The 13266-nt window shown below is 26.4% G+C and overlaps 2 protein-coding genes across 2 annotated transcripts in view; both read left to right on the top strand.

Moving 5' to 3' along the window:
• Window positions 1-8107, top strand: part of LOC108552626 (protein SZT2) — a 103838-nt gene extending 95731 nt beyond the window's left edge. Inside the window, exons 19-25 of the mRNA XM_017907267.1 lie at window positions 922-1016; window positions 3961-4387; window positions 4570-4945; window positions 5414-5579; window positions 5902-6118; window positions 6284-7344; window positions 7970-8107. Of these exons, the coding sequence (XP_017762756.1) occupies window positions 922-1016; window positions 3961-4387; window positions 4570-4945; window positions 5414-5579; window positions 5902-6118; window positions 6284-7344; window positions 7970-8107 (2480 nt within the window). The remainder of the gene's footprint in view (window positions 1-921; window positions 1017-3960; window positions 4388-4569; window positions 4946-5413; window positions 5580-5901; window positions 6119-6283; window positions 7345-7969) is intronic.
• A 2446-nt stretch (window positions 8108-10553) lies between these two features.
• The window catches only part of LOC108552624 (mitochondrial inner membrane protease ATP23 homolog), an 11439-nt gene continuing 8726 nt past the window's right edge, over window positions 10554-13266 (top strand). Inside the window, exons 1-2 of the mRNA XM_017907265.1 lie at window positions 10554-10803; window positions 11176-11221. Of these exons, the coding sequence (XP_017762754.1) occupies window positions 10602-10803; window positions 11176-11221 (248 nt within the window). The 5' untranslated portion in view covers window positions 10554-10601. The remainder of the gene's footprint in view (window positions 10804-11175; window positions 11222-13266) is intronic.

Raw genomic sequence — 13266 nt, 5'->3', positions numbered from 1 at the left:
GGGATCAAACGTGATCTGTGGCAAATGAAGAATATTCAACAACTGGTAATGGAAAAAGTCAGCTCGCGGATTATTCCGCGCTCGGTGATAGGCGACTGCCGTAGCTCGCGGAATATTCCGCGCTCGGCGATAGACGACAGTCGTAGCTCGCGGAATATTCCTCGCTTGGATGCAAATGGGTTAATAATGTATCCACGCTGAGAATGTAATAATTTAATAGCTGTTAACCGTATGATACTACGATACAATTATGCGCCAAAATTTCGTAAAAACTTCCCAGTTATTTCTGAGAGAGAATATTAATAATTCAACAATAATGAGTTTATGAAAATTGATTAGGAAAAAATTAAAATTTCGATTAGCAATTGGCTAATCGAATACTTGAAATTATTCTACGTACTGGCTGTATTATTACTGACTGTATTCATTTCAACTCACAAAATTTGATGAGAAAATAATTCCTCATCGTGGTTTAAAATTGAAGCGTTTTTTTTTTTTTTTGTTTTTGTAAATTTAATTCCTTTTTCAAGGAATAATATTTGCATAGTTGTCAAAAAATAAATTATAGCTTTTATGACTTTTTGCACTCTGAAGGCGACCCTAAGTCACCATTTAATCAAATTCCGAAGATGGATGTTAATGAATATAACAAATTTAAAATAACGTAACAATGCGTGTAATGTCGAAATAAAATAATTCTGCTTGTCAATTTGTACCCAATTTCTTATTTATTGTTTTCAAAATATCGTCGACTTTGTAGCAAAAAATCTTCGAATTGCTATTTCTCCGTAACGAAAAACTCATCGAGTGCAAATTTACATGTATCCTTTGAGATATATATTTTAAGTTATTTCTGATAATAATATTTAATTTTCTTTAATTATCTTATCTGACATCTTTTAAAATTATTGTTTGTTATAGGTCAGAAACTGTTGCAAAAATTTAATCCTTTGATATTGGAATCTAATTTTGTATCAAGGCAGCGAATATTACTTGCTGAAATCCGAAGTGACAATGTAAGTAGTAACATAAATTCTTAAGCTGATGTTAAAATAATAGTGATCAAAGAGATAAATATTTTTGCTGGCGACGAAACCTTTTTCTAATATACATATGTTTTTATAAATCTAAAATACATATTATCCGAAAGACGATGAAAAAATTGCAAAAAATAAGAGTAATTATCAATATAATCACTTGTTTAATCGTCGTTATTTTCTAATGATGATCTATTTCAGAAATAATCATTCAAGACCAAACCATTATCGTTTGTTTTCTTTGTTTACAATAGTAGGAATTGTTTAATTGAAATATTTGTTTAAAAAATACTGATGTTATGTTAAATTAATAAATATTAAATATCATTGTTTGCATTATAGAAAATTTTAAAATGTTTCAATGGATGATAACCAAAAAATACAACATAAAAATTCAATTCTTGTTTCTCACTTGAGGGAGTATTCTGGTTTATAGAGTCAAAATAGGCGATTTTCTTTTTTTTTTTCTTTTCTTGATATTTGAACTTAGGAAACATGTATGCAAACCCATTTGATAAAATTCGTAAAATTAGGATAGAAAACCTATTACTTGGATACGGGTAGATCTTGATGACTTGCTACAACATGCATATGTTATGAGATTTTTCGTTTTATCACGCTCTTTATGTCCATAGTGGTCTATAAACAAAGCATTGGTCTATTATAAATTAGTTATTCTCCACGAATACGAAATATGCAAAATTATGAAACGGTACAATAAATCAATCAAAATTTGAATATTTATACCAAAAATTTTAAACGCATTTTTCTCGAAACAATTTTTTAAACTAGCTGACGGATTATTTCACGTTTTAGTTGACCGATTGACTTGAAATTTAGAGATCTTCACCGGATGTACCCTTATCACATGAACCACTGATTTCAAAATCTGATGTTTTTTTTTATTTTTATTTACCACCTAAAAGATGAAAAGCTCAAGGAAAATCAATGTTTAAATTTCAAAATGCGGCCATTTTTTAATTCTCAAAATTTCACTGTTTCTGTAGTTCATGCTGTATCTGTATTTATACTAATTAAAATGTGTAGGAAAGAATTTTAGTAACTAGGCGCTTTACTCCTTCGTAACTATTACTTCCATATGCCGGCGGGTAGTGTTCTAAAAACGCATCCTTCGCTGTTTTATAGGGCGTGTCCCCTCTCCGTCGCCTCCCCTCTCCGTCGTCTCCCCTCTCCGTCGCCTCCCCTCTCCGTCGCCTCCCCTCTCCGTCGCCTCTTCCGCTGAGCTCCGGTCCAGACGCCTCCGCTTGGCGTCTAAGCATCCCAACCTGTGGCTGTTGCTATTGGACTTAGCGATGCCTTCCTAGAACTCCAACGAAGAGCTTTTTCCCGCCGAAAGACAATGGGCAGCGGTGAAACTTGCCCACAGATGTTTCTTTGTTTTTTCCATTGAAATAACCAGATGGGCCATAATCATGTCAGCCATTCGAACCTGCTTTTAAAAACATGCTTTATCTAAGAGTATATAATTTACATAATTTTCATTAATTTCGTTAAAAAAAAGATTATAAATATTCTTTAAGTGTAAATAAATCTGAATGCGAAAACTGCAGACCAAAACATATCATGGTTTGCTTAGAAAAAAATCTCAAAGAAGTCGATTCTTATAGGTCTAGTTACCAGAATACTCCCTTAAATCCCTCTCTGGTTTAGTTTTTGATATCATAAGACACTATTCATTTCATTTGACTTTTCTTTCCGAAATATTAATTTAGAAATCTCAATATGGTATGTTTCGAGTTAGAACAATTCTTTTTATGAACATTCATATTTTTAACGGATGCCTCTACCGAACGATTTTCTTGAAAAAAAGAATCAATTCGTGTTAGAGCTTTAATGAGTATAAGTGTTATGTTTAAAATTTTTATACGAATAATTTTTCATATTTATAAAAGTAAAGGTGACGTTTCTTTCGAATACTTTTAATTTGTTGGTTGTTGTTCTGATGTAACAATAATTTTATAATTTTTTGGATGTGCCTGATGCCAATCTACGATTAACTTGCCAGGTGATTTCTTGAATGATTATATTCAAGACGAATCTTCATCAAAAGAAAATAATGGCAATTAATTCTTATTTTATTTGCCTCGACTATCGCTTCTCAAATAAATAATTATGTATTTTAGGTTCCTCAAGTCCCATGGGAACATATTTTGCAAAAACCTTTCGTTGCCAGCCAGGTCTAAAATTGGTCAATTTCAAACATTGATCTTTTATAAAACAACTAACTCATTGTACCACATGGACCATAAAAAATATATCACAGTTAAATTTTGGGAAAGATAAAAACTTTGTATCTATTCTTAAAATATATCATTTTAGAATTATAAATTTGAATTAAATTTAAATATTTGAAAATGTCTAATTTTCCATTAATTTTCATTATTCCATAACGAACTATATCATTAAAAAGATGGAATAGAAGAATACTTAAAAATTATTTAAATTCGAATAATTTGAGAAATTATATACAAATTATGAATAGTTAATTTTGAAATAATTGAACTAGAAATATTAATCGCAATCAAAATTCGTAATCTACAGCCGAAAAATCAAAAAATTATTTGATATTTTTACAATTTCCTGTTTACTACTTCGTTTTTATAGCTTTCTGAAAAATTATTTGACTTCAACATAATAACCTATGAGACATCTCTTAAAAAATTATTTATATACTTTTTGAAACCATTATATCTTTCAAAACTGATCTTCAATAAATGAAAGATCTGGTTCTAAATTTCAATTTTATAAGCCGATTAATTTTTTTGTCTCATAGTTACTTAAATTCAATACATAATAAGTTTCCATAATTTTATACTATATTAAATGGAATTTTATAATTATAAATAATTGAAAATATATTGTTTTATTGTTTCATTAATCATAATTTAAATTACTATCACAGATAACACTTTATATGTATAATTGGTCAAAAGAAAAATCAGAAAAATTAATAAAACAAACCACCAATTTGGGTACGTGGCTGTCATCAAGATCTAACTTCTTTACAAACGTAATAATGCAGAAATTAGGAATATTTCATCACCGACCAAGTGTGTCAAGGGAGCATGCAAATTCACAATACCTTCAAATTATGGATATGGAAAGTTTAACAAAATTTTCTGCTATACCACATAACGATGGAAAAGATTGGACCAGATTGAATAACAGGACTCAAAATATAAAACATAATCAGTATTCTTGGAACGAAGTAATAGGTCAAACAATGCGTGATGTAAAACCTAATAGTTATTTTCACAGCAACATGGACCCAACAGTGAAAGCTGTTTGCGATTTACAAGACTTGCGATCTCGTGAAAAAAAAATAAAAGGTATATAAAGGGGGAAATATAATTTCATTCCAATAATTAATTAAAGTTACTCTGTGCTATTTTCTGTATCTATAATAGTAAATATAAAATATTGATTTGAATTAAATTTGAATAGGATGATTGAATTTTAGAAATATACTTATATACTACATATATACTTACAATTATTTTTCAATTTTCAGAAGATTTAAATAAGTTATGCGCAATGTGGCAAAGCCGTAGTGCTGCTCCAAATATTCCAATTTCAACCACTGCTTTAAATACATTCAAACAATACTCACGTTTAATACATTTTTGTCACACGCCATTATTATTTTTACCTTCATGGCGTTTACAATCTGCTGCTACAAGAGATCACTCACTTACAGTGCAATCATCCTTAAATACAGGCATCAATGTATATCATCAACTATCACAGCAAATGCAAAAGAATCAAGATGAACAAGCAGATATTGTGAAATGGCATAAAGAATTATGCAGTTTAATGTTATCTGAATATAAGCAATATCTTCATTCGTTAGGCTTTAATTCTGTACAAATAGAACCATCTGATAAAAGGTAAAATTCTATTAGATATTAAAATTTCATTATATTAGGTGCAATTTGATGAAATTTGTTGTAGATATTGCAAATTTATTCTTTATTTCTTTAATAACTTACTAGAACTAGAATTAATTAGAACAAATAATATGGTGTGTTTTTTAATTTGAGAAAATGCTTTACTTTACCAAAATTTGATCTCAAAATTTCAATTTTCAAAATCTTAAAGTGAGAGAGGTGTTTTCTAAGTAGGATGTATTAATGCTGCATATAAAAAGACATCTTTCATGTGTTCATATTTTTACTCCTATATTTACATATTAATATTTATGCTTAGAAAGCAGTAATAGTAATTTTGTTTATCTAGAATATTTCTGTTAATTTTTGTTATTGCTAACTTTTAAAATTAACATAAATTTTCTGGAAAAATAAAATTATGTTATAGAATAATATTCATGTCTTTAACTACTTATTAATACTTTCCAGTTTTGAGGAACAAGTTCAACAACAATCCTACTATCTTAAAAAATCAATGCTGGGAGGAGTACTATTATTTGAAATTCACTTATCACAGCCATTTTTCATTGTTAAATTACATATTATTGAATGCAGTCGACTTCAAACAAAAGCTAGTAGTGCTCTAGTAAATCAAGTAAGTTTTTTGATCTTTTTTACATTTTTTTATGAAGTGATTTTCAATACTAAATTAAATATGTTATGAAACTTATTATAATTTCTTAAAAATTGTAATTTCATGTATATTTAATAACGCCATTATATTGTTACTACTACTTATTTGTGCATCCATATTTCTTTATTTTTTTAATATAAAGATCTTAATTTATACTAAAATCAAGAACTTAATATGATACTTTATTATTAAAAATTATGCAAATAATTATTTGTATAATTTTTAACTTTTATGTTTTACTTTTCTTAATTAAAAAATTTAATAAAATTTTAATTTGTTACAGTTTATGCTAAGTTTTGTGGATGCATGTGACAAAATCAAAATTAGTATGCATCTGCATTCGTTTACATATGATTTTCATTTACGTTGCATCCATTCATACATAGCTGGGACTGGACCTTGGTTAGTGCAGCAGGGGTATCATCTCATTCATTTCCTTGATGACTTTAATAAATATTATAGCAAAGCACCAAATTATGCAAGAAATCTTATATATAGTGGTAAGTGAAATAACATAATTTTAAATTGTTTTAAGTAAGTTGATAAATCATTTAATTGAAAATTCATATTGAACTGAACACAGTATTCTTAAAAAATAATTTAAACGCTTATGAAAGTATATAAAATAGTAAGTAGATAATTACTTACAATAATTTATGTTTTAGATGTAGTGACTATTCGCAATTTAGCGATATCCGGTCGGACATTATATTCTTATTTATTATCTCATGAGAAGACTTATAACATGCGTGTATTCGTAATGAAAAATGATCACCAAGATTCTGAAGAAAGTGAATATGTTTTAGTAAGTTTGAAGAGCACTCCTTTGATTAGTTATTGTGACGCACATGATACGAAGTATGCCGATGATTTCGATGTTGCTCTCATCGTATCACATCTTGAACAACTCCCACATGTGGATAAAACAGAAATTATTTTAAAATATTATTTAATGTTAACAAGCAAACGAGAATTATATCCAAAAAGAGAGGTAGAAAATAACAAACTAGGAAAGTTTCGTACGGTATACAATATCGACAAGTCTACAAATACCTATACTGAACCTGTTACTGATACTCCAAATGAATCTTCTTCGGATTTTCAAGAATATAGACAAGATTCAAATGATAAGAAAAATGATTCTAAATTATACAGTTCTAATATGGGTACTAACTGTAATAGCACAGGTGCACCAACGCCACCACCAGTACCTAATTCTCCATTAACTCAAAATGTAAATCCTCCAAATGTCTCAGTGAATTCTCCATCTCCACACTTGATTCAAATACGGCAAGAGTCGATTAATTATCTAGGTTATTATTCTTCACACGAACAACTAATGCAACAAACAATAAAGTCTCAAGCAAATGCAGCTCGCATGCATATAATGAATATGATAAAACGTGGCGCATTACAATGCAGAACACATCTCCTTTGGAATAAACTATTAGAAAGTAAATCTGCAATGAATTATATAGAATTTTCCGAACTTTGTTCTTTGGCTCATGTTGAACCTTTGTCAAATTTGGATCCAAGATTAAGACCATTTATTAATCAACCAATTTCTTGGTATCAAACTTTATCAAAAGTCTTGCAAAATAAATATCAAGAACATCATAAACAATTCAATACACCAGATGGAAATATTACTCATTTACTTATATTGCATCCAAGCTTTTTCCAAGTTTTTATGATGTTGACTATAGATTTACATGCTTCACGAGGGGTTTGTATTGTCTTTTATATAAATACTACTTATGTGTAAATATATTTAAAATGCAGAAGTAAATAAGATATTAAAATTTTCTCATTAGATAGCATGTAATTACAAAGAGTACACTATTTTATAATCTGTATATGCAAATTAATATAAAAATAAGTATAAGAAGGTGTTATTATATGATTTTCAAATGAAGTTAGCAGTTAAAATTTGTTTTTTACAAATAACAGAATCATTATCGTTATGATAACTATTACTACTTTTACTTGCCAAGTGTTGAATACCATTAAAATACTTTAGTAAATGTTAGACATGCTTAAAAAATGTCTAAATTATGCACTCTGCTTTAAATCAATAATTGCAATAAAGCTATATAGAAATGTATACATTTAACTTTTTCATATTAGAAAGTGTTTAGACATGAATAGAAAGCATTCTATTCCTATTTTCCTAGTATTCCTATTTTCCTGGCATTATTCTATCTATTTTTGTATGCAAAAATGTTCGCAAACTCCAGTATATAGTATTCTATTTAATTTCCACAAACTTAATTTTAATAAAAAATAAATATATAAAGTTATCTTAATAAGTTTATAATTAAACTTATTAATAATTTTTCATTTATTCTTAGGACTTGTATGCAGTTTATTGTAAATCAGAAGAAGTGATTCCATCTCCAACGCCATGCTGTATAGAGGATACTTATAATCTAATAGAAGGATTTGTAAATGCTTGCTGTTTCCATTTATGGATGAGTCTCTACAGTTAATAGTAATTACACATTCCAAAAAATCAATTTTCCAAGTACTTACTACTTTTATGTGGTAACATAATATAAATACAAAACTAATTATATTATTTTGAAACATTATGTATATTTTCGTCGTTTGTTATATTATGCTGTATTTCATTGCTGTAATTTGTATAAAAAAAAATATATTTTTTCTAATTTCCAAAAATTTACATATATAACTTGACCCTTTGTTAAAAACCATAAGTTTTACTTTAAAGTTGACACTCCTGTACTAAATGAAATATTTAAAATGTAAAATATGTATTTGAAAATTAAATAGTCTTGATGGACAAGATTTACTTATTAGATTAGTTTCATTATTTGTAGTTTTGTAGTTTTAACTTTAAAATAGTTTTTTCAAGTTAAAAGTTTTTTACATTAATGAATTTAATTACTTTTTTAATAAGTCATGTTTATAATATTATTAATGTTTAAAACAATACCCACGTAACTGTTTTATGTAATACATTATGAATAAAGACCCAAAATAAAACTATAAACAACAATTTTACATCCAATATATGAGATTGTACATCCAATTATTTTATATTTATTGAAGGGAAATACACATGGTGCGTCAGTCACAAATTAGTTCCTATGATTTTTTAAACGAAAATATCTTATTTTAACTAAAAGTTTCCATGATGTTTTTAAATGAAACTATGTACTTTTAACTCGATAGTGTTGTAAACGATATTGAGATAAATTGAACGACTTGCTATTCAACAGTTTAAAATAACCTTGAATTTAAAAAAATCGTTATAAATCGATTATCACGATATTTGAGTTAATTAGATAACACATAATATCGATATATTACAACGACATTTGAGGCAAAAACAAATGAACGTACACATTAAAAAAATATCTCTCAAGTCTTCTTCATATTGTTTTACTTGAAACAGTTTTTATGAAAAATTTATCATCATTACAGTTATTTTGGAACTACCTTACTCTTGAATTTAAAATCTTCTTTGTACCACTTCCATTTTTATTTTCTGCTTTTCTTTACCAATTTTTTAATGATATTTTTTGCGATATTAAAATTTTCTTCTACTATTCTACCTATTTTCTTATGAAACTTGTCACTTTTCCATTGCAAAATAGCAAAATTTTTCACTTTTACAACTGTTGTTTCTTTGCCTTTATTACTCATTGGAATATTGTATAAATCGTGATTAAATTATAACGTTGCACATCAACAATTATCAATGCACCGAGGAATCTTACATCATTTTTATAGGAAACAAACACATTTCGAGATCTTTTTTAATTTATTGTCAAATAATGCAGACTGTGCCAATAATTTTGTGAAATCAGAAAGGCACATTTTATGTTATTTTATTTTCATTTATTGATAACAAATATTATTATTCACTTGTATTATTGAGGTAGCTGAAAGTGCGATACATACGTACTACAAGAAAATGTATTAAAATTACTCGCGGCACATTACTCGCAATGTTTCAAATATAACTGAAAATCATAATTCTACTGTAAAATAATATTAATTACTAAAACCATATCTTAATGTCACTTAATATTACTTTTATATTGTTGTATCGAAATCTAAACGATCTACACCTATACCACAAAACTATAATAGGTTTTCATTTTCAAAGTTCTATTTAAGTAAAAAGATTAAATTATTTAATCAAATAAACATAAATGAGGTCTAAAATATTGTTATATTTTAATTTTTGGACAATTTTTAAAAATTTGGACAACTGTAAAAGATTTGCAATTTCTTTTTAATCATTCTTCAGTTGGTATATAGACTTTTTTATTATGTGCTGAAAATGTATAATACGAATCAAAATAATAGCATATAATTTCCAGTTTTTAAAACAAATGTGATATATGTATATGTTATATATGTACATACTATATATAATGTGTCCGGTCTTTGATAATCAAAGAAATATTAACTATAGTTTATATTTCTTCCTACAAATTTTACTTGTTTATGTGGAAAATGACCCCAATAGAATGATAACACAGATACCAAAAAATAGATTAACGAGATTTTGTTTTTTGACATTGGAAAGACTTCTATATTTTCATGAGCTGAATTTGAAAATGGAAAGGTTTCTTATATATTTCATGTGTTAGATTCAAATCTGACAGTAAAAACAGCTTATCATTTTCGGTTTATTAAATAAATAAATAAAAAATATCGATTTTTCCTATTTTTACAAAAATATTCTAAAAATAGTAATTTTATTTTGATATCGTTATTATCTCCTTGCTATAGTACTAACTTTCCCTTGTGAAATCAAATTTGATTTATAATGGGGCGATTTTTTTTTTACCAATATACCGCTTTGAAGATATTCGATATACTGTATGCAAATAGACTCACGTGTTGATTGTACCAAAAACTATGATGTAAGATTGTAACATAACCTATATTATACTTATTCCTGTTGAAGTTAGGTCTTGAAATTCAGTTTAATATTTTTAAATAACAATGACCGCTGAAAATGAAAAATGTGAAAAAAAGTCCATTTCTGAGGAAAATCATACAAAAGCAGAAAATATCAATAATTTCCCACAAAGGAAGGAAAATGTACAACCTCGTAGATGGTATGAGAAAATTCTTTTCTATGAAAAGAACGAACAAGTTCTTAAAACAAAATGTGAAATGAACGTTGCGAAATGTGTGAAAGAGAGTAAGATTTTTATATTTCTATTTCTATTATATTTTCTTACACTGATTTAGTACACAATTTTATATCACTTGTTAAAATGCATGCTTAGTTTATTAAATTAGATTGTTTTTCAGATACAGTAATGTTCGATATAATCACATTAGAAAAATTAATGAAAAAATAAATTTTTTTAAAATTGATTATATAATTTTTTATATTAAAAAAATATAAATTTTGTAATAATTTATAAAACTCATATCTTAATGTATAATTTAATTTGTATAAACAAATATTAACATATATGCATGTGATTATATCATTTATATATATATAAGATACTATGTATTATTTAAGAAATGAAAATATATGTATATATTTATATATATATTCTAGGTCCTATAGTTAAGCTAATGTTGAATGCCTTAAAGAGTTCTGGATGGTAGGTAAAATATTATATATATAATTTTATCTTATATTAACACTAGAACTACTATGGGGGTCAAAATGACTTGTTTTGAGTACTTTATTTTTGTGATTGCTGAAAATATGTAGCTGTTTTAGGCAAAAAATTATACTGATTTTTGTTCAAATAGGGTCACAATTACATATGCTCTTTTATTTTCATTATATTATATTAATTAATACCCATTGCATACATTACAGTTAGATATACATTATACAGTGGTAGTTTCAGTGTTAGTCATTATAGAACATAACGTACAATATATGAAGTATATGAATTTTTAGAAGTATTAGTATTGTATCAATATAAAAATGGAAAATTCTAAACCTATGGGGAAATAAGACATTTTTAATAAATATGGTTACTTATAAGTTGAAGTTAGATATTCTGAAATGAATTTATATATTAAAAAGGAAACTATACGGAACATAAGAATAGATTAAATGAAAAAATATATTCCACAAATTTTTATTCATTTCATTGATGTTAATATTATATTATAAATAAAAGTAAATAATTGATTCATTAATTCACAGAAAAAAGTATATCAGTATGAAATATTCATTAATAATATTGTACTATTAATTTCATAATATTGCAAAACATAATGTTCATTCTACTAAATTTTATTTTGTACACATATTGCAGATGTATTTTATTATGATCATCTAAATAATAAAAGAGAAAGTAAAGTACTTTTACAAAAATATTTTAAATTATAACAGAATGAAATTAATCAAAAATTCAAATTTTCAATGATATGTTAGATTTTTCATTTATATAATTATTTAATCCAATAATTATGCAAAATGGTAAAAAATTGAATTAATATAAGTTTTTCTTGTTCCTAACTTCTGTTATATATTTTATGAATGTAACAAAGAAAATATTAGAAATGTATAAGTTATAAAATGATTTTATTTTGTTTAGGAAACAGTTTGCAGTTGGCAAAACTCCATCATAATATTAAATATTCATTAATATTTCATATAATTTTAAAGATTCATTGATTTTTATGAAAATTTAATAAGGAATAAACTAAACTAAAGAACCATAAGTTGGAAGGTTTATGTTAACTATTTATTAAAAATTTTTTACGATTATTAACAGAAAATAATAATAAATATATATCTATAACATACAACTTTATTATATATATATGTATATTTCTAAAAAAAGAATTTAAAATTAACTTAATATTACTAATATTTTATTGCAATTTTGTAGATGTCTAATATCAATGTTTTTGCTACTAAGTAGTATTTTCAAAAGGCTTTGTATGATTGACCAAGTCAATATGTGAGTTATTAATTGTACTGTAAGTGTGAAAAATGATATAGTTAATTGAATTTAAAAAATTGTTTGTAAATTTTGAGAGAATAAATGTATAAAATATACATATAAATTTTAGTGATTGTATAAATTTCTTTCTTTATGTCTTTTAAAAGAAACATTTTACTTACAATGACATATTTAACCTTCAAGAAATTTGAAGACAAATCTTTGAAGTCTTATTAACCCTCGCATAGCGTACTGTAGTGCAATGGCCGGGTCACGTCTAACCCATGTATCGGACCCACCATCCGTATATACGTGTTCAGTGTTTGACTGGGACGCGTGCATATAAGAGCTTCATTTCATTCCCATTGATTTATTAATTTTTTGATTATTGCTAATATTGCCATAGTGCAAGGTGATAGGGGACAAAATATTATTTATTTTTCCTATTTATAGTAAGTGTCCCCTAAAAAATGGCTTCGCTAAAGTAATGGTTATAAATTATGCTACATTTGTATGACAAAGAACTTTTTTTTTGTACGTACGCTACAAAAGAAATAGTAAACAATACTAAAATACTATTAATAATATAATATATTATACAATCAAAGAACAGATAATAATATAATGTAATATTTATACAATACTGAAATAGTGTACTAACAAACACCCATATGTTCGCTATGACTGTGTCTTCCGCACTGACTCGCATGTGAAATGCTTCAGCATTTCGAATCGCTGAT

Source organism: Eufriesea mexicana, unplaced genomic scaffold (assembly GCF_001483705.2).
Source record: "Eufriesea mexicana isolate 0111107269 unplaced genomic scaffold, ASM148370v2 scaffold7532, whole genome shotgun sequence".
In the NCBI taxonomy this organism is placed as follows: Eukaryota; Metazoa; Arthropoda; class Insecta; order Hymenoptera; family Apidae; genus Eufriesea; species Eufriesea mexicana.
Note: the sequence above shows the minus strand (reverse complement) of the source record. Positions and strands in the feature narration are given on the sequence as shown.